Consider the following 23031-nt stretch of genomic DNA (forward strand, 5'->3'; position numbering starts at 1 on the left):
CTATGATTAATACCCCTTTGATCACATGTCCCGATTTTACTAAACCCTTCATTCTCCAGTGCGATGCCTCATCTGTCGGTCTTGGTTCTGTTCTTTCCCAAAGTATTGATGGTACTGAACGTCCGATTGCCTATTATTCCAGGTTGTTTTCTAAAGCTGAACGCAATTACAGTACCACGGAGCGTGAACTTCTTGCAGTACTCGAATCTATTAAGCATTTTCGCTGTTATCTTGACGGAATGAAGTTTACTATAATTACTGATCATATTGCACTTAAATGGTTACTGACTTTGGATAACCCCACGGGCCGTTTAGCTCGTTGGGCAACGATAATTTCTCAATACAATTTCGAAATTGTTCATCGTAAGGGTGCTCTCAACGTTGTGCCGGATGCTCTATCCCGAATGCATATTAATCTCATATCATTTAATGAAGGTATCGAGCGTACCAGTGATCCGTTTTATAAAAAGGTGTATCAGGGTGTTCGTTCCTCTCCTCAGATGTTCCCGGCTTACTCTATCGTGGATGGAGTTTTGTTACGACGTGTTGCTCTCTCTTCACCGCTTCAGAAGAACCCTTGGAGAGTTGTTTTGCCTCGTGAAAAGGTTGAGGAAGCTGTCTCGGAAGCTCATTCTAGTTATCCTTCCATACACCCTGGTGTTATGAAAACGTACCTGAAGTTACGTGAAAATTATTATTGGCAAAATATGTATAAGGATGTTGTTCGGATTTTAGGTCTGTGTGAGGTCTGTAAAGCTCATAAGATCGCCAATTGCCAGCCCCGTGGTCAAATGTTGTTCCCAAGGAGTGTTAATTCTCCGCTTCATAGTATCTCGATCGATTTAATTGGTCCATTATCTTGTGCGTATTATGGCTATAGATATATCTTGTCCGTTGTGGATATATTTTCAAAATATGTATGGCTTTTCAGCCTTAAGAGAGTTGATGCTAAAGGTGTTTGTCGCTTTTTAGAGTCTGACATTTTTCATGTTTTTGGCGTTCCACATCAGGTTCTATGTGACAATGCTACGGTTTTCCGCAGTCATTATTTTCGCGATTTTCTTATTAAATATGGAATTGACAACCCTACTTATACCCCTTATTATTCTCCTCAAGCTAATGTGGTTGAACGATATAATCAGAGCGTGGTTACCTGCCTTAGTATTCTTGTGCAAGATAATCATCGCAGTTGGGCTCGTATGTTGCCGAGAGTTAAGCTGTACCTCAACTCTTGTATCAACCTAGCTACTTCATTCACTCCCAATTTCCTCATGTTTGGTAGGGAAATCTCATTTCATGCCGTACCTGTTAATTGTGACCAGACTCAAGACACTGATTTAGTCGAGAGTCGGGCAAGGCATGCAGCTAACCTTTCCCATTTGAGTGATGTTTTTTCTAAAGTAGCAGATAATTTGGCTTGCTCCTTTTTAGCTAACTCCAGACGCTATAACTCCCATAGATCATCGCCAGTCCTCACTGTCGGTGATATCGTTTGGAGAAGAAATTTTGCTCGTTCTTCCGAGGATGAATTCCGCTGCGGAAAATTGTCTCCGCGTTTTATTCGCGCTTCAGTACTCCAGGTGGTTTCACGACAAGTTTACGTCCTGCGTGATATGGATACTGGTCATGTCGGCACGTATCACATTAAAGACATTTTGAAATAAATTTACATTTAAATCCCTTCCTTCCGCCCGCGAAGTTTCACTTTTTTTTTTTTCCTTTTCTGTGGCGGTGGTGCTTCGCGAAGTATGTTCATTCGTCCCTTATAGTCTAATCTTCTTATCTTTATAATAGATACAAATTGTACTTAGTTTGTTTAATGGCACTTTGGAATATGTGTTGGAATGAGTTAGGACATTGTAAGAATTAGCTCCCATTGAGCTCCACCATCCGGAATAGATTTGAGAGTAGAATATACAAAATCTCTTTTACCCTCCTTGTTGAGTTGTCTCTTTAATTTAGTGATAAATCCATCCCCCTCTGATAAGATATCATGACTGTATTTGATATCTTTGTTCAACAAATCTGTAATAAAATTATTGCCAAATCCATACATGATTATATCTTTTATAACAGCTCCATAGGGTGATCGTGCTGTTACAGATGTGATCCTTTGATCAGTGACAACAATCTCTAAATCATTGTTGTGATATTTTCCAGACAATGAAAAATCAAATTTGGTCCTTCTGTTTTCTGCTTTGTAGTGTGATGAGGAGGTTGATGGAGGTTTTGAGTATGCACGTGATACCGGATTTGGTGCGGTTTGTTTTACCTGAAAATTTTCAATTAGTGCTGTTAAGCCACTAAAATTTCTGAGAAAAGTATTTTGTTGGACAGCCATGTCCTCCAGAAATTTCTTAGTCTCTGTTTGCTGAGTCTGGATCATCTCTGTTTCAAGTTTTAAACTGTCTGTAAGGTCACCCAATCTGTCTATAAGTTTTGTTGCGTTTAATGTTTTGTAATGCTGACAAGATATAATTAGGCCTTTTAAGAATTGGAAAGCACCATTGTGCCCAGTGGTTATAGACTGAGCCAGTTCTGATTTGTAAGATAATGAATCTTTTCCAATATAATTTAACTTTTTTTTTCCGTAATTTATTCTCCTTGGACCATCATAATCATTATCATGCATGTTGTTTGTCATCACCATTGTTACCTATTGCCATGTCATGTTTTTGAACACCTGACACATCATGGCGTGTCAGGGTGTTGGATTTTTACGTCACGCTGACTATTTTTTTTTGAAAAGCGTTGACCCCATTTTGTATTTGACACATGCGTGTTTATTTTCGCACGTTACTTATTTTAAACTTTGTATATTTTTGTAAACACTTTGCTTATTTGTTGTTCTTGTTTTCTTTTCTGCTTTCTTTGTCTAGGTTTAGAACAGATTTGTTTAGGTTTTAAGTTTGCGTTCGCGACGTGTTCAATTTAGTTTTAGGTGCGTACCTTGTTTTTTTTACTCTTTCAAGGTTTCCTTGTGGTTAACCGCTTTGTAATAGTGATTGTGGTATTCAATCTGGGATCGTTTAGTTTTAGTATTTTCGTCTTGTCGTTGTTTTATTTCATTCTTGTCATTCTCATCCGTTTTGGTAGTTCATTTTACATCCACCTTACCCTTCTTTTTCGTATTTCGTTTTAGCTTTACCTTTGATCATGTCTACCGTTCCTACCTTCTCGTTTACACCTTCCACTGTTCTTGCACTTTACTTCATCTAGTCTTCCAGGTTTCCATTCTTCTCTCTGGAAGGGGGATGACTGCAGCGTAATTTTGCTGCAGCGCAATCTTTTTGCTTATCAAGTTTTCTTTTTCTGGCTTTTTGGACGTATGCTATATTTAAAATTTGAAATATGAATTTGTCTCCATGGTTTGTTTGTTTGTTTCTTGACATTTGAGAGATATTCTTTGTGGCTGACTATTGGTTTTCTTGTATTTTATCTGGAAAATCTAATTTAATGTTCTGTATGTGTTTTTAAATGTGCTGTTTAAATTGTGAAACGTAAAACGTAATTTCTGGTGATATAATTATAGTATTTCATTTTCCCTGGTAAGTTCGTGTTGGTTTGCTCTTCTTTCTTCTTTTTCTTTGATTCCTCTTTTCAATTTTATTATTTATCGTTGTAGATAAGGGAAATCCCCTTGGGTTTTGGTTTTTACCTGGAGCTACATCGTGTGCGAAGTCGCCCCATCCCTACGGATCCTATATATGATTCGAGTTGCGACTGCGAAGTCGCTACGATCGCTCCGACTCTGCGGTTCCTGTCACTTGCCGTTACCCGTTTCCTGACCCGAAGCTGTATCGCTTCAACGGTCCCTACAAGACGGACGGATCGACGGAATAACTACGGCTGCGAAGAACCAAATTGCTTTTGTGTTCCTTTTTATATTCCTGAACGTTTTTTTAAATATTATTTCCGCTATTTGTTAATATTTATTTAGGAAGCCTTTTCAAAATTCTTAAAGCACCGTGCGGCATTGTTTCAGTGTTTGGTATACCTTTCGGCATAATATTTAAAACTTTCGTTGATCAACGGAGGTAGGTGAGGTTCGATTCCCATTTTTACCGTTGTTACCTTTAAGCTATGTTCATGTTAATCTATAATAATTTAAATTACTTAAATTGCATTTCCTATTAAATTTATTTAATTGTTAGCGACTCCTCTTCTTTATCGCTACACCTGCTTACCCCAGTGAGAAATAGGCGTGAGTTAATATATGTTTATATGTATGTATTTATAAATTGCCTATATACGTCCCACTACTGGGCACAGGCCTCCCCTCAATCAACCGGAGGGGGTATGGAGCATACTCCACCACGCTGCTCCAGTGCGGGTTGGTGGAGGTGTTTTTACGGCTAATAGCCGGGACCAACGGCTTAACGTGCCCTCCGAAGCACGGAATCATCTTACTTTTTCAGACAATCAGGTGATTCAAGCCTGAAAAGTCTTTACCAAACAAAGGACAGTCTCACAAAGTGATTTCGACAATGTCCCCATCGGGAATCGAACCCGGACCTCCAGATCGTGAGCCTAACGCTCTAACCACTAGACCACGGAGGCTGTTAAGATAGGCACAGGATTTTTTTTTTATTTTTTTTGTTCTCAAAAAAATCCTGTGACATGACGTTCAAAGGCGAGGTTCGCGCCCAGCTATTGCCTTAAAATTCGACCATGATTCTAAGCTGATACCAAGTGGAATTTCCTGGATAAATCATAAATTTTAGTGTTTTTAAAATTATTTCCAGTTCCATACTTTCGCAACGGAAAATTCCACTTGATATCACCTCGGAATCATTGTGTGAATCAACTCTTAAAATGTTCCTTAAATTACTATGTCACTTATCAGCCTGTATATTGGGGTAGTCAGAGAGAGACATCCATCCAAAGACGAACTAAGTACCCACACTTCACCAAACTTTCTGTTAGACCAACGTGGTAGATACGTAAGCCGTATCGCCATTTTATTTGTCTTTTATATTGTGTGTTTTTTTTATTGACATTTAGATCCGAACTCCTAAAACGAGTATTGAAATTTGTCCCTAGGTGACTAAATTAAAAACAAGTTAACATCCATGTTCACTTGTTTTTAATTAAAAGGATGAATGAACGACTGACAAGTATAAATAGGAGAAACAAAATAAGTTATTATTCCGGAAATGCTACACATAAGAGGCAGAACAATGATATGAATGAATTGCAAAGGAATTCCATTTTGGTAAGCAACGGTAATAACTCTGCATTCATTGACGTACTCCAAACGTTCCATTAAAATAAGGAATGTTCCTTCCTACACACGTGCGCTACTAAAGAGCGCTTCACACGGTATGATATCAGTTCAGTCAGTTTAAAATATAACTCGGGAAAATATTCCCAAAATACCCGCATTTCACAGAGCTTCACAAGACCAACATGATCATAGATGGTGCACCGTATCGCCGTCCGTACGTGATTCTTCTTATCGTGTGGGTTGTGAGGTGGAACACCAGCCTCATGTATTTATTATTTCAAATCAGCTATCACAGTGTAGCGCTATTTTAGTACTTCCGCCTAATGGAAGTTGGGAGACTTTTGGTAATATCTGGCAAATCGCTTTCAGTTCAGGCTCCCTACAAGTTTCATATCTTAATGATCATTGCCTCAGTGGTAGCGAATAATAGGTACTAGTACTTAAGCCGAGCACTAACGTGCTAACATTAATATCTTATCATTTTACACTTACAGGCTTTACAGCAACTCTATCTCGGACCTATGGAGTCCCGGACTTTTGGAATGCTAGGCGAAAGATTATTATTATTGTTATCATTTTTAGAACTTCGTCATATTTACTTGTAATTTGAGTGTTACACAGCTTATAATAAAAAAAATGTGAAACTCAAAACAACATACAGTTATCTACAAATACAAAACCTCCTTCAAAGCAGCACACCGAGTCAAAGTGCCCAAAATACTTGCAGCATTTCCCCTTTGAACAGCTAATAATCAAAAAACGATATTTCTGGCTTTCGTCTACACCATAGACATTTCGGCAACACGGACCTTTACTCTACACACATATAGGTATATGGAAGCAAGGAATGTATGTCAATATCGAAGCAAATGTAATTCCATATCCCATGCTTAACCAGTGGGAAATCGGCGTGAGTTTTATGTAAGTACATACTTATAATTGATGATAAATAATGACAGTCTTCATCACTACCTCTATTCAATGAAGTCGTACTTGTTTTACAAAATCAAGCTGCATTGACATACTAAATTTACGTAATTACTTAACCAAGAAAACACACAGAAAAGAAATGTATGCTGCAGTCCACAGAAAAACGGCCATTATTCAAAAAATATTTACCCAGAGAGCAACACTGATTTTAAATCTATGTTATGTTATTTATTGATAATCATGGATTGGAGTCTCAAATTCAAGTCTCCATGTTGGTATCTTTGTGTTTGTATGCGACATTACCTATACCTTGTTTAGGGAAATTATGAACGAAAAAATAACATGGTACATATTTGCGGTGAATTAATTAATATAAAAATATATATTTTTAAAAACTAAAGCTGTTACTCAATTTTGGATGAAAATACTACAGTGGTATTAGCTAGGTGGCGACTCCTCCGAATAACAGCACCAATTCGGATGACTCGACGCCTACTATTTGTAAAGAGAGGCGTTTCATCTACGGATGAAATACATCTGCGGATGAGCTGTCACCCAAGTGGAAAAAACAGAAGGAAGTACTTATGCCAGAACTTCATAAAGTACTTATTACATTAAGTACTTATGCTAGTATAAATAAAATAGAAATACACGCACGTTGGAAAATATGATAACAAACGCCGACGCTGCAATATTTGGGCCGACACCATTTTAAGATTTACAATCGTCTCGGAAAGAAGCCAAAGAAGTATGAAAGGTGAACTTACCTCTAGTCTTGTCATACGTCTGTTCCACTATCAGTTCCATCTCTGATATCTTGCGAGGAAGGTAGTCTGTGAAACGATGCTCAGCCGTCACTATCATGCCGTTGGTCTGCGCCAAATCCTGAGAAAAGAAGAAAAATTGTTACAAGATATAACATTTTAACATATTATTATTCCTAGCCGATTTCGGCTTCAGTTTTTTAATGTTTTTTTTATTTTTACATAACGAAGCATCACGCGTGTATCCCCGAAGGGGTAAGAAAAGGTGTAGCAAAAGGAATACCCACTCCTCGCCGCTGTGTTAAGTTATTAAGTTCCATGTATATATGTGATATCAATTATCTATAATCGAAACATAAATGAAGGAAATTCTAGGCAACGCAATATACATTGCGTTGTACAGCTTTAACGTGATAATTACCTATTTTCTCATTACTCGAGTACTTAAATAATTATTCCCAAATACAATATAATGGCAGAAGCAGATATGTAAATAATTGTTGCTCGATTTCTGAATCACATTATATATAGAATTATGTTGCTACCTATATTGTTTCTCTTTATTTTGATTAGAATAAAAATAGGTGGAAACTAATTGTGCGTGTAATAAAAAAAGGGTCATTATTTCTACCCAAAGATAGTGTTTCTTTTTGGTTTTCTCCGAAGGGCAAAGCAAAGGGAACTATGCCCATAAAACCATGTCTTTATGTATATTTTTTCTTGATGTTGAATAATAAAATGATGAAAGGTGATGACGATGAATTATGAAACCTAAGCCCCTACCCTACAGTCTGCTCCGAAGCAGACTCCTATTCCGAACCCCAAACGAATTAACGCAAAAGACCGCATAAACTTTCGAGTTATGAAGCGGCTTGTTGGCACGAAGCAAAAATAGATAGGTACACTTTGTTTATTGAATATTCCGATATAATAACACTATCACGAATGTTTTCCGACTAATTTAATGCGACCATTAACCACAAAACACCACTTCGTATAGATTATTCAATGAAGAAAGCAAGCGTCCCGTTTCTGTTCCCGCCAAAAAGTCTACCCAAAGATAAAAGATGTACATGTCTGTAATCCATGAAATTAGAAGGTTAAACGAAGAAAAAACTGAACAGTGCCATTTATATTGTTATTGAGGAACGTAGCCTGGAAACTCCCTCATTCAAACTAAAAAGTCAAGTTACTATCTTTTTTATAATTATTATATTATATTTAATAAAAAACTAATCGTCAGGTAAGTATGATATTCCTTCCATGAGGTTGAAACCAGCAGTACCAGAGCTAGTGCTAGGTTTTGGATCTGTAGACATAGACCTCGTGCTAGTAACTAATTCTTAAACTTAAACAAATGAGCAATAAAAAAAAAAATCTAACAAAAGAGCAATAACAAAAACGTGACAGTTTCAATGCACGCAAGTGTATTCGGGAGTCAAAGGGGCGAAGACAGGGTGCGCGGGGGAAGTATCGACTGATCTACCAATAGCCGGTCGATGCGGGACTCGCCCGCCCCCGCGCCTCGTACCGCACCACCAAAGAGATCTAAAATTCGGTTGTGCGCAGTTAAGGTCGATGCTCAAGAAGTTTGCCGGGACCTATACAGTTTATTACTTCTAAGGCCAGGCGAGCACTACGAGTTTTTCGCCGCGCGGCAGAAAAGAGCAGCGGCATAATGTCGCACTGTAATACTGCGCCGCTGCGGCGGCTCTGCCGTCAAGTGCGCGCAATACAATTAAAAACGGTACAGTATTACAGTGCGACATTATGCCACTGCTCTTTACTGCCGCGCGGCGAAAATCTCGTAGTGCTCACCTGGCCTAAGTATCAGAGAAAAATGGCAAAAAGTATCTTTAAAACTAAACAGTATTCATAATATTCCTCCTCGTTCATAAGGTCCTTTTATCTCAGGACGTCCACCGCCACCTTATGCTCATTCTAATGAACATCCTCCTATGCTTTTTGTAATTGTTTTTGAAAAAAATTAAATAATGACATTGTCTTATCTTTAAAAGAAAGAAAGTATTTATTATTAGAAGACGCCACAATAACAATACAAACACAGTAGGAGAAAACAAACTTACACAAAATCACAATCACAATCAATTGTGTGTGGTCTTTATGTGTGGCGTCCTTTTATAATGAACAATTTATATTCTATTCTATTCTACATTAACTCAGCCGTTTGACTTTGTAGTTTATCGGAACATCTAGACACGAGCATGATACAAAACTAATATTGAACTTACGTTTTCATCTACCATCTTAAGTTCTGTAGTAAACTATGTTTAACTATGTATAAGTACATAACGGGTTGGGTTGTGTAATCCTAAAGTTATCGTCTCGATCGAAACTGTAGAAGTATTCTGAAGAAACTGTAGGAAGATATGAATGCATGGGATTAACTGTCTGAGAACTGATATTAGGCAGCTAAATTACTCAATTGTATATCAATATTTTATGTTTATTTTTTTTAAAGAACGTCTAGGGCCCTGTACCGAGGTTTTTCTTGCAGCTTCTTTTCCCCGGCTATACAGGTTGTGAGAAGCTGCAGTAGTTTTAGGCGGATGAGACGTTCGTTATGTAAAAATTGACGATTCAAAGTGTAACTATGTTACCTACTGAATAAAGATATTTTTGAATTTGAATTTGAATTCAACTTCTGAACATGGTTGTCCGCATAAGGTAGCTTACACATTGTTACAGGTACGACATAATAAATAGGGACTTTCCAAGTTACGTTCCCCAAAACCAATATAGACAGCGTTGTACATATGTACAAACATACATACATACATAAACTCATGCCTATTTCCCACCGGGGTAAGCAGAGACTATAGAATTCCATTTGCTTCGATCCTGACACACTTCTCTCGCTTCCTCCACATTCATCAATCGCTTCATACACGCACGCCGGTTAAGAGTAGATCGTATTAAACCTTACACATACATAGACAACATACATATATAATGTTGTACATATATAATGTGATAGTTAGCCATTTTCTCAAAAATATAATGTAATGGCAGAAGCATATTATATACATATAACATAAACATAAATAGCCTATAAACGTCCCACTGCAGGGCACAGGTCTCCCCTCAATCAACCGGAGGGGGTATGGAGCATACTCCACCACGCTGCTCCAATGCGGGTTGCTGGAGGTATTTTTTACGGCTAATAGCCGGCACCCATGGCTTAACGTGCCCTCCGAAGCACGGAATCAACTTATTTTTTCCGACAATCAGGTGATTCAAGCCTGTAAAGTCCTTACCAAAATAGGACAGTCTCACAAAGTGATTCCGACGATGTCCCCGCCGGGAATCTAACCCGGACCTCCAGATCGTGAGCGTAACGCTCGAACCACTAGACCATGGAGGATGTTTAACAGTAATGGCAGAAGCATAATATTATATAAGAATAATTGATGCTTGATATTTGGATCACGTTACATATAGAATTATGTTGCTACCTATATTGCTTCTCTTTATTTTGATCAGAATAATAATGGGTGGAAGATGTATTGTGCCTCGGTGTTATAAAAAAGGGTCATCATTTATACCCAAAAACAAAGATAAAAGATGCGTATGTCTGTTATTCCTACCTTAATAGCGTCCATCTGCTGTCCGGCTGCAGTCATCTCGTCTCCAGCGACTATAGCAAACTTGGTCCAGCTGAACGCCTTCAGGAGCGCGACAACAGACTTGCTAACTTTATACGCGGGCGGCAGCGTGCGTGCAAATGTCGCGCCGAGGCCCGCCGTGTCGCGGGAGCCGCGCGCTCCTGTGCATTTCTGCGTACAAAATAAAAAAAAGATTAGATCAGTAAAAAATTCAAAACCCAAAAAAAAAACCTATCTGTGAAATTTCTTTCACCTTAAGGGTGCCTGGAAGAAATTGCTGTTTAGCAATAAATCCGCCGATTGTACCCGTTGGGTATTCGTCCCATTTGTTATATTAATCTTTATGCAATAAAGTGTTTAAATTGAATTGAATATTAAAATAAAATATGTGGGTAAATGATAAAGGCAAAAGGGTAGACAAACAAAAAGTTATCGAGTTGAGGTAGCGTATACGACTTTTGGGACATGATATCAGGTTATTTATAGGTATAGTAAGCTATAACTTTACGCAGAACATGTATTGCTTACGTACTACATAGGTAGTTAGGTATTACATCTACGCAATGGTAAGATTCTTTGATGTGGGTGTTTGTAAAAAGAATACGGTTAGTTCAGATGGTCGTTTCACACTATCAAAAACTTATTAATTTTGGGTAACTACCAACTTACAATTTGGCATTTGAAATGCTCCTAACGATCCGATAAAGCACCGCCTGTCGAGCACTTCGTCCTCCTATGGTATAAGCAGACCGGATCAAGGGATATGATAGGTACTCGCTCGGGCTCTTCCCATATCAGTCCCAACAAATACCGACGGGGCAACGTCCGTCGCTCTCCGCGTCCCGATCGTAACTGACTGCGTAACTGGCCGGCAGACAATGACTAGACATCACCCCCACTACCGGTCACGCCACCTGACGTCGGGGCGCAACAACATCAATAAAATCGACAATGAACCAACTTCCGTACTATCAAATTTCCGTACTCATGACTTATCAATTATCATACACATTTCATAAGGCGCCAATATAGGAATGAAATAAAATAAAATTCAGAATTTCAAGTCAGGTAAGTTGTGGACGTACGATAAGCTGCAAAAGTTTCTTGCAAAGTACTTAATAAATTAACTGGTTGCACTTAAGACCTCCCTGGTTATATGTATAGACCAAAACCACCTACCAAAACATTTTAGATGTTATTATGACAACTAATGGTTCATAATTTTATGACCACTGTTCACAAATAATTCGCTGAACTCAGTGACTGAACTTTTGCTGATTCATTCCTCGTTCGTCCTGAAGTTTTGTCCCACATTCCAACAAATTCTTAGTTTGTCCCATATTACTATTGAAGTCTTGCTTCGTCCCAAATTATAAATAGGTACCTCAAAGGTATAGTCAACAAAAAAGAATACTAACAAAATACTTATTTTTTTAAGTTAAAAATATTTTTTTTATTGAACAAATCAGGTAAGTCAGATAAACACAATCATATTAATAAATTTTTAAATTAAATCAACAATAAGTAACTACTAACAAAAAGTCGATTACTCATCCAGAAAATGTTCTAAGTAATCTCACAACAACTCACAACTTTCTCACTAAGAGCGGTTAATGAGTTTTATTATAATAAAATAATACGAGTAATATTTAAAATAATAGGTAAGGCTTTTTTTGCTGATTCTACGTATACAATATAGTAAGTTTGGCATATAAAAAAAAACATGTGCCGTAGAAGGAATACAAAATGGGACGAAGTAGGAATAAAATATTTAAAATTATATTTTGGGACGAAGGAAGCATGTTGTTTGGGACGACTTAGGATTTTTTTATGTGGGACAAAACTCAGTGGGACAAACGAAGAATAAACCCTTTTGGATTGCTATTTGATTGTACATTGACCAATTTGGAGATGTCCTTAGAAAAGGTTCAGTAAGATCTACTCTGAATCGACGTGCGTGTATGAAACGATTGATGAATGTGGAGAAAGCAAGAGAATAATATGTCAGGATCGAAGCAAATTGAATTCCATAGTCTCTGCTTATCCCGATGGGAAATAGGCGTGAGTTTATGTATGCATATAAAAGTGTCAGTAACAGTTTTCATATTTATTTAAAATTTTATTAAATATATTATGAATACGGGCGAGAGGAAATGTCTCAGATTGTGTTGTGATGGAACCATTTATTTATTTTATTTATTTTTAAAGGTACATACAACATTACAGTGTAACTCAATGCGCTGTACTATGCCGAGAAAACAATATAAAAACTAATACAACAAAAATAAACAATTAATAAAAAAGTAAGAAAAAGAAAAATACACAAAAAAAATACAATTTCTAAAATTAATAAGTAAACTATCACACAAAAAATAAAAATAGAAAGAACAAAACAGTAAATCATTTCTGTGACACCATCCAGCGCTGAGTTTCAATAACAAACTGGATGATTCATTTGATTCATTTTACTTACCTATATTAGATTCATGATATCTGAGGACTTCAAAATAGGACCACTTAAAAACTTCGCAAGTCGGTAGCTGAAAGTTAGCTTGTAATTACGTGTGGCTTCACCCACGTCATTCGTTATTGCATAAATGCAAATTCGCGGCTAATTTAGTTTAACTTAAAAAGATTTGTGTCTGTTGTATTAAGGTACTTTTACAGGTTGTCACGGTGTGTACAGTCATGAGCGATATCATGTACCCACTTTAGAACCCTGTCGTACTATCATATTTGACATTTAATGAGACGTACAGTTTAATTTGTCAAAAAAGTTAATGTGACATGGTTTCAACCGCACGTACATACATACACACTCGTATTATTATATGGTTCCTCAACTATACTTACAAGTATCGCTATTACATTTTTGCTACTATTTTTTAAATGGCACGGGTAGACATAATACTTATAAGATAAATAGGTATAATAAAATATTAGACAACTAACCAATCGATATGAGCATGACTATACTTGGTGTTGGCGCCCTTAGTTAGGCTGCGTTTCTATTGACGCGGAAAAGAGCGGAGATTTGCAGGAATCGACCAATCACCGTGGGGGTGAGAGTGACAGAGCGTCTTCGTTTTTCGCTCTCTAAAACTCCGTGATTGGTCAAATCCGCACATCTCCGCTCTTCTCCGCCCATCTCCACGTCAGTGGAAACCCGGCCTTAATTAGGTTTTTCATAATCCTGGTCAGGTTTACATATTATGTACAATACCAAAACACAAATAGTACACAGTTATATATTGGTGCTAATTTAAAGTGCTTATGTCAGTTTCCGAAGGCCCACGTTGCGCTATCTTCAGCGACTAGCAAAAATAGCAAATAAATACAAATATGCTTTATGGCACCAAAATAAAAAAATAATGATTACAAAAGACTCATAACTAGGTACGGTCACGAGCATTAATATATATATACACTTTGGTACCATGTCACATTAACTTTTTTGAAAAATTGAACTGTAAGTCTCACTAAATGTCAAATATGTTAGTGCGACAGAGTCCTAAAGTGGGTACATTATATTGCTCATGACTGTACGTGGCAAATGGCGGCCTTATACGACCAAATGGCCGCTATAAATTGATTTGATTTGAAAATGATCTTTTTAATACCTCGCTTTTCATTTCTTGTTTCTATGCCAATTCTGAAAGCTAAATACTAACCATCACAAATAACGAACATTACTAGTATTAAGTTTCACCTATAAACCCTTTGTAAGGCAAACATAAAAGACATTTTCTTCTAGATCTGACATTGAAAATCATCGTAAGGTGACCGTTTCTAATACAAAAGACGTCTCAAGTCTCAACCTGAAGCTAAAATTCCTAGAATATAATATTAATTATAATTTCCAGACAAAATCATGTAGAAATGAATTCAAATGCCAAACGGAATCCAATATCCTATGACGAAAATATTGAGGCCACAAGTGATTATCGTATCGGGAGGTTATAAAAGTCATATCAAAGCAATTTATCTAAAAAGCAATATTGCTATTTGACATTTGTGTGCATTGCGCACTTACTTTTACATGCGCAAATATCAAATTGCAATATTGCTTTCTTAGATAAACCGCTTCAATGTGGCCTTTTTAACCCCCCTGCTTCGATGTGGCCTTTTTAAAACCTTATTCTTCTGTCGTGTCGGTTATGAGGTGGAATACCAACCTCATCAACCCTGGTGTCAGGGTTATTACTGAGCCAAAGGCCCCTGACATGGCTCACATGACATGATATGAGAGGTGTCAAAATCGTAAGGAATCCCATATACCTACTCGTAACCGAGAAATGCGCAGATTGGAGGGTCTGTAAAAAACCGGAGTAGGCTTTGCACGGTAACCGCGCCGCGCGCGGCGCGAATTATATCGAGGCCTTCGACCAATAGCCGTGTGACGTCCATCTACGTAGATAGCATTCGTATCGTTTATTGGTCAAAACGCTCAATATGCGGCACGGTTGTCATGCAGACCCGGCTGACAAATATTCAGGTTAGGTAAGCGGACCCTGTGAAAACGAGATAGCGCCTTTTTTTTTTTTTTTTTGTTTCTTTTTTTTTTTTTTGACGTGACTTATTGTAGATTTGTCGCAGATGGCATTAACTACTTGGCCGGACAAATGGGGAGCGCTGAAGGCTCTCACCCGGTACAACGTTTAAGACAACAGGCCTGAGGGTGCCCAGTTGGGCGCGAACCTCGGCTAAGATAACGCCACAACTCAAACATTTCATACAAACAACCTCGTTTTACACAGACACTACACATTGACATCATCAACACGCGCAACTGTGTGTGTGATATCTGAGAGCAATTACAATACCTTTAACGGTCATTACTCAGGTAGGTAGTACCTACCACCTACGATTTTATAATATCACATCATCACCAGCCCATTAACGTCCCCACTGCTGGGGCACGGGCCTTCCCATAGGATTCCATAGGATTTTATAATAATCAGTTAATATTTATTTATTTACCACACAAATCACGGGTGAGAGCCTTCAGCGCTCCCCATTTGTCCGGCCAAGTAGTAAATGCCATCTGCGGCAAATCTACAATAAGTCACAAAAAAAAAGTTTTGAACAATAAAGGTTCACAACATAAATAAATAGGCTTTACACTAGACTTCAAAAATCATCGAACTAATTAATTTCATTCACATATCTTTTTTAACACACACATAATTTTCGCTCGTGCGTGCTTGCGTGCTTGCGTGCGTGCGTGCGTGCGTGCGTGCGTGCGTGCGTGTATGTGCAAAGACAGCCAGTTCATACCCTATTATATACATTCAAGGAAGCGTCAGGATTCCTAATTTATTAAAGAGAGGCACAAACAAAAATATTTATTTCCATATTAGAATCTACATTAATAAACTTAAATGTAAGTAGGTATTAAACAACAAAAAGACAAATAATTCAAATATATAAAAAATAAGCACTTAAAATACACGTGAATGTATTTTTAGGTGTATTTTGTACGTGCTTCTTTCTGTCGGTTTGAATAATTTCTCCCCGGTGAGCTAAAACGTTCAAGCACATAATAACGGGTTCTTACCGCGTTTAAATGGGGATATGAGGGAGTCTCATATCCCCATTTAAACGCGGTAAGAACCCGTTATTATGTGCTTTAATTATGATAATAACCGCGTAAACTTAAAACAATGTATAAAACGTTCAAATTTTAATACACCCAAATATTCAGTTGCCTAAAAATATAAATCTTAATGATATTGGTTCTTTAGTTCGTCGTAAATTAACGATTTCCCGACCTTTTTCTCTTTTAGCGAATGACAAAATATCAAGTTGCTACCTGGCAAAATACAAATAAATAAAAGAAATATATAAATAATAAGTAAGTAAGTAAGTAAGTAATATATAAATTACTTATCAAAACTACACCGAGTTAGTACATTAACGCGATAAGCCATCTAAGTATACTATAATAATAATAATAATAATAATAATAATAATAATAATTTATTACATAGAAGCTTTACAATTATTTAAAAACTTAAGTTAAACTTACATACAAACAAGCTTGTGAACAACAACCTATATAATTAAGTTCCCTGCCATTCACACTAGGCGACCTGTGTTGTGAATGTCAGTGGTTCAGTGTCGGTGCAAATAGATTGTAGGTGCTGCTGATTAGTTAATAAGTAGTCATGTGCAGTGCATGGGTATTATGATTATGATAATTATATATTGTAATTACATGTATTTATGTATATAAATGGAAAAACGATCTATATATATTTTAGTGTGTGTGTATGTGTGTGTGTGTGTGTGTGTGTGTGTGTGTGTGTGTGTGTGTGTGTGTGTGTGTGTGTGTGTGTGTGTGTGTGTGTGTATGTGTTGTGTGTATGTGTGGGTTTGATGTCTTTAGTGCGTATATAGTAATATTTTATAAAAGTATTTCTTCTGTTTTACTGTAATCCAGTGTCTGGAGCCAACATTTTAATTTCTTTTTAACGTCATATCCATTTAGATTATGTATTTTTAAGGTGTTATTTATTTTATTATATAGCATGTACGTTAAATAGGTAAGTACTCCTATTAACGGCCTCCGTGGTCCAGTGTATGAGCGTTGTGGAGGTCCCGAGTCCGAACCCGGTGGGGACAAATCACAAAAAACATTTTGTGATCCCTAGTTTGGTTAGGTCATTACGGGTTGATCAACCATTGGTCCTGGTTACTATACTTACTGATGTAAGTAAATAGTCACTGCATGAGCCATGTCAGGAGCTTTAGGTTGTTCAATAATAACCATAACACCAGGGTTGAGGTTGTAAATCCACCTCACAATAAACGTGTTAGAAGAAAACGACTACTTACATTGAATATTACTGCGACTTCGTCCGCGTGGATTTCTGTTTCCACGGTAAGAATTTCCGTTTTTTTTTTTAATTGTTTAAAGCCTGTGTGTTATTCTGATGCATAAGCTACATTATTGTAAAGTTTCATTGAAATCCATTAAGTGGTTTTTTGCGTGAAAAAGTAACAAACATCCATACTCGCATTTAATATAATATTAGTAAAGAAGACTCACATGTGAAATGAGAGGTAAATTCCATGCAGCTGCTAGCTTCGCTTCGGTGTGGCAAGTGCCATCTGGTCCGAAAAATGCCACCACGCCCAGGTCCCGCATTTGAGTCATCACCCTGTGATAAAAAAAAAACACTATTAGTTAAGGTGCTGATTCCGGTACACACCATCTAAGTTTATTTTAAGTTTTTATAGTGCGCGGTAACGCGGCCAGTATAATGGGCAACTTTGAACCAGGTACAAGAGGGGGCGGTATTTTAGACTGACTAGTGTTTGGGTAATAATTTGAAATGTTTTAATTATTCGTAATTTTAAGTGACAAATTGTATAAATTAATAATATCCCATAATAAATATAATGTTATTTTAAGTTATACCTGTTTTGTTCTCCGCCAAAAAAGAAAGGACACGTCAATTTAAGGCTGTAAAAAACCCTCCCAAATTTCTACATAGGCCAGTAACCCGACGGAATTAAGTTGACAGCACACGTCAAACGGGTTGTATATCAGCGTGATGTCTATTTTATTCTCCCGTTTTTCGTTCATTCATTTTAAAATGAACATTTATTATAAAGAATATCGTGAATCATCCGTCCCTTTCCTTTTCGGCGGATAAGAAAATGAAGGGTATAAATAATTTTAAATAAAATTAGGTGTCTGTAGGAATATGGATCATTAACGGATTCATACTAATCATCTGAGAACCATTGGTCATGTCAAAGAAACGTGTAATTTACAGATGGCTTAGCTACTTGGCCGGACAAAAAGGAAGCGCTGAAGGCTCTCACCCGGTACAAAACTTAAGACAATAGACCTCAGGACACTAAGGATGTACTTCTTCTTCTCGTCGTTTCGATGGCATTAGATTTCTTCAGCCCAGTATTTCGCCACTCGAACAGCATCCTCGGTGGCACTCATCAGCCCCTCTCGCGTGCAGGTATCAGGGCACGCGGGGCAAGTTATCAGATGAGCCATAGTCTGTGGCGTAACACCACAGACGCAGCTCAGATCCGACCCGATGAGAAAACCCCTCCTGGACAGGTTATCTTCTTCTTCGGCCAACCTGTGTGCGGAGTCTATTTAAAGATTTCCAGGTCGGCCTGGTCAGCTCATAACCCGGTGGAAGGTTCTCCGAGACGGGGACAAATGGAGTAGGTAGCGTCGCCGTCCTGCGCCAAAGACTGCATCTGGCTTGGGAAGCCTCACACTCAGCCGGTTCGACAGCCTTCAAAAAGCTATTACGTCTCTTGAGCCTTGGGGATGTACTCTTCTAGCCCAATTGATTCCCAATTGGCTGATCATAAATTAATCTCATTTTATATTTCGACTTATTTTCGAAATTTATTCACGAATTAAGTAACAATGAGTACGTTTGAGCGCTTATTTTGATAACGTCACAGGACAGTATGACCATACAAACTCTAAAAAAATTTTCTTTTTGACATTTCGTAAAAAGTATCTCATTTGACTAGGTTGTCAAGTAGCCAATTGTCGTGAGCTTATGTTATATTATGGTGACATGTGGTCAGCCAAATACTGAGAATTATTGAGGACAGAAGAGGCAAGATGATTGGACACCTAATAAGACACGACGAATTCATTAAAAACATCATAGAAGGAAAGCTAGAAGGAAAGAGAGGAAGGGGAAGACCCAGAAGAGCTTATATGGAACAGATTAAAGAAAAGATTAACGTCGTGTCTTATAGGGAAGTCAAGGAATTAGCCTTTGATAGACTGGAATGGAAAATGCTACACCGACAAGAGCGTGGCTCTTAAATTGATGATGATGATGGTGGTCAGCCAATTGCCCATTATACTTGTAATGAAGTTCCTCTTCCTGCATCTATTTCGGTCCTACTTGCTTCTAATGATCCTCAAATATATAAGTTGTTAGCCATATTTATTTATGTAAATAATATTAAATTGTTGTTAAAATATAATATGTTTATTTTATACCTATTGATATGTGTAAGTAAGTACATTGATATTCCTTATTCTTTACCTTATGCTCCTTTATTCCAAAATTTCGTACCTATCCAAATTCCTTTCTCCATAAACGTTTCCTAGGTTTTTATCCTCTACATTATTGGCAAATATGCAAGTCGCATGACGCCAGACAAAGAAAAAGAAATAGTTCGTTATTAGATAGGACACTATACTCTCTGCCCCAGTGTGTTGTCTCTCTTTATTTAAGAGCTGCACTCTTGTCGGTGGAGTAATCGCCATTACTCCATAGATAGGGCGTGTAGAACGGTGGTTGCCCCAATCGCCTTCCGTTCCGCAGTACACCGACCAATTTCTCAATCGGTGATGTTCTAGCTAGAGCCCTACCAGAATCCATTTCCTCGGCCTCCAACTAGTACTGATACCGTATATACCGTGTATAGTGTGTTCAGACACCAAAAAAATCATTAGGAAAGTTTGTTTATTTTTTTTTTGTTATCTCGTTTACACGTGCCATTAATTTGCTTGAATGATATTTAAAGGTAAATATAAGAAGACTAGAATATAAATAAAACTGTTACTTTGGTAGATATAATAAAAATACTAATTACTTCCTTTGTACAAATGATTAAAGACCAGATATATTTGATAGGCATTTATTCATTTCTACTAAGGAAGTAATTAGTTTTTTTGGAAATATGAATAAAATGTAACATCCATTCCTAACGTCAGTAAATAACTCGAATATACCTCAGTTATGTATTAATTAGCGCCTTGGTAGCTCAGTTGGAAGAACGCTTGACTCTCATTCTGAGGTCGCAGGTTCGTGAGCATCAGAATGACTGCCCAATGCGACAGATCAGTTTTATAATATTACTAACATCCAATACCTTTTAGCTACTATTTAATACCTTTGTATAGATATTTTCTACCTAATTAATAAATAAGAAAATTTATTTAAAAAATGGTCATTGAGTTGTAAACAATTAACATTTTCGTTAAAACTTTTTTTGCTCATATTTTTTTATTTCTTGTTTTAAAAATCTAAAAAAAAATTTTTTTAGGTAGGTACTGAATAGGTACTAAATTTGTGTATAGGCGAAATTACATTACGGAGCCTTTTTGTGGAGATTCTAAATGTGGGTGGTCATTCAGACATCAGAATGACTGGCCATTTTTTCTTATTTATTAATTAGGTAGAAAATATCTATACAAAGGTATTAAATAGTAGCTAAAAGGTATTGGATGTTAGTAATATTTTAAAACTGATCTGTCGCATTGGGCAGTCATTCTGATGCTCACCCACGTATTCGAATCTAGCTCGGGCCTTAACTAATAACTATCGAATTTGTTTAGATCTAAACATCGTAAAAAAATCAAGGTCATACCTGAGAAATGTGTTTTAGGAATTCAACCAATCTGTGTCAAATAACCTGGTTAAAAAGAAAGAAAAAAAAAGCTTTTCGAGATATAATGAATGTTTTATTGAAACTCGAACACCGCGACTGAAAAAAATATTTGAATCAGAAACACACACGTGACTAAACTAAATATCGTGTCGCTATTCGAATGATTTTTCAAAAAGACGCTAACGCGATTTTCTCTATAAGGCGGCGATATTACGTAGTTTGTGAATGTTACGTAAAGCTGTGTCATTCCAAATACGAAAAGAAAAATATTTTCTAGTCAAAAATATGACAGACACGGCAATATTAATACGACATTTTCTGACCTATTTTCCTTTAAGTATATCGCAACGGCACACAAGCGGATCTTTTCCTGCAAGATGTTATGAAGTGACACTTTTCGGAAATAAGTATCTTGAGAATAGAAAAATAGAAAAATATTTATTTCAAAAAAAGAGATTCACAAAAGTAATCTGTTACAAAAAAACTGGTTTAATGAGGTAGTTTCAGAAAATCTACATATAGACAGATAAAACAGCGGACCCTGCACTAAGCATAAGCCTGTATCGCAGGGACCCGAAAAAAAAACGATTTAACATTGTTTGGTTTTGTTCGGACTTATCCAGAAGCAACAGATGAAACATTTTAAAGGTACTTACAAAAGAAACTGGTATGTGCAAAAATATAATAATTATGTATATAATATACATATATAGTATTTATAAGTTAGGAGGAGTGTCTATGTGTGTGTGTGTGTGTGTGTTTGTGTGTGTGTGTGTGAGTGTGTATTTCTGTGTGATCCCGTAATTATGAATTTGGCATCAATTCCTCCGTTTTGTCATAGTTCTGACTCAGCAACCATGTCTCAACTTCTTTTTGGCCTCTCGGAGGGACATCGATTTAATTGGGAGTTTGTGGCAAATTTTATTATATACGTAGATGGAAAGATAATGTGGGTGACGTTTAGCAAAAGTGGTTTTAACTGTAGGAAGATTCTATAATGTTCCCCGATGAAAGGTAGTCCTAAAATGAATGTGACTAGGGCATATAGGAACCTAGAGAAGGCTCAACGTCGTACAGGGTGACGTCAACCGAGATTCTCTGAATTAAATAGACCACTGGGTCAAAGATAAATTATATTATAACACGTTAACGTTGAAATTAAAATCAATTCTTCTTCTTCTATCGTATGGATTATGAGGTGGATTACCAACCTCACCAACCCTGGTGCCAGGGTTACACTATTGAGCCGCCAAAGGCCCCTGACATGACTTATCTAACGACTACTAACTTACATCAGTAAGAGTAAACGGACCCAACGCCTTAACGTGCCATCCGAAACACGGATCATCTTACTTACGGACAATCAGGTGATCAGCCTGTAAAGTTCTAACCAAGCTAAGGATCACAAGGTGATTTTTATGATATGTCCCCACCGGGATTAGAACCCGGGACCTCCAGATCGTGAGCCCAATGCTCAAACCGCTGGACCACGGAGGCCGTAAAATCAATTTAAATGAGCATAATCCAATACTCTTTTTATCTTTGACTTCATTTCGTTATTAGGTAAGTACCATTATGAATAATAAAGCATTTGACGTTTGTCTGTCTGAGTACATTAGCAACGCAGCACTCAACCTTAATATTCCTGGTAAGCGACGAAGGGGAAGAAGTATACTAAGTATACTAAGTGTTCTGGAAAAGGAAATCAGAAATCAGAAACATTTATTCAACGTAATATCATGGATAAACTTGTTGAAGGTCATTTTTGAATTTACGTCATTTCGCAAGGTGTTATGGCTGAGGAGAAGAAATGACCAGAAACTGCAACAGCAACACATCTTTTAAATCAATGAGGGTACATTACTTAATAACTAGAGGAACACATTCAATACCAGACATTTTAATCATGTAGGTAATCATTAATCTTATAATAAGCTTTTTTTACATAAAGTAAGCTTCACGTGAGCTTTAAATTTATTTTCTGACAAATTTAAAATATTATCTGGTATTTTATTGTAAATATATACATAAAGATGAAATTAATTTACTTTTATTTCTTGTATTGTAAGTATGCCTTTCACAGTTT

At 37.0% G+C, this 23031-nt stretch overlaps 1 protein-coding gene across 1 annotated transcript in view; it reads right to left on the reverse strand.

Moving 5' to 3' along the window:
• LOC126368851 (guanylate cyclase 32E-like) overlaps positions 1–23031 on the reverse strand; it is a 182808-nt gene that overhangs the window by 122101 nt on the left and 37676 nt on the right. Inside the window, exons 3-5 of the mRNA XM_050013027.1 lie at positions 17599–17710; positions 10530–10718; positions 6925–7042 (exon numbers count right to left, since the gene is read on the reverse strand). Coding sequence (XP_049868984.1) covers positions 6925–7042; positions 10530–10718; positions 17599–17710 — 419 coding nt within the window. The remainder of the gene's footprint in view (positions 1–6924; positions 7043–10529; positions 10719–17598; positions 17711–23031) is intronic.

Source organism: Pectinophora gossypiella, chromosome 8, assembly GCF_024362695.1.
Source record: "Pectinophora gossypiella chromosome 8, ilPecGoss1.1, whole genome shotgun sequence".
NCBI lineage: Eukaryota > Metazoa > Arthropoda > Insecta > Lepidoptera > Gelechiidae > Pectinophora > Pectinophora gossypiella.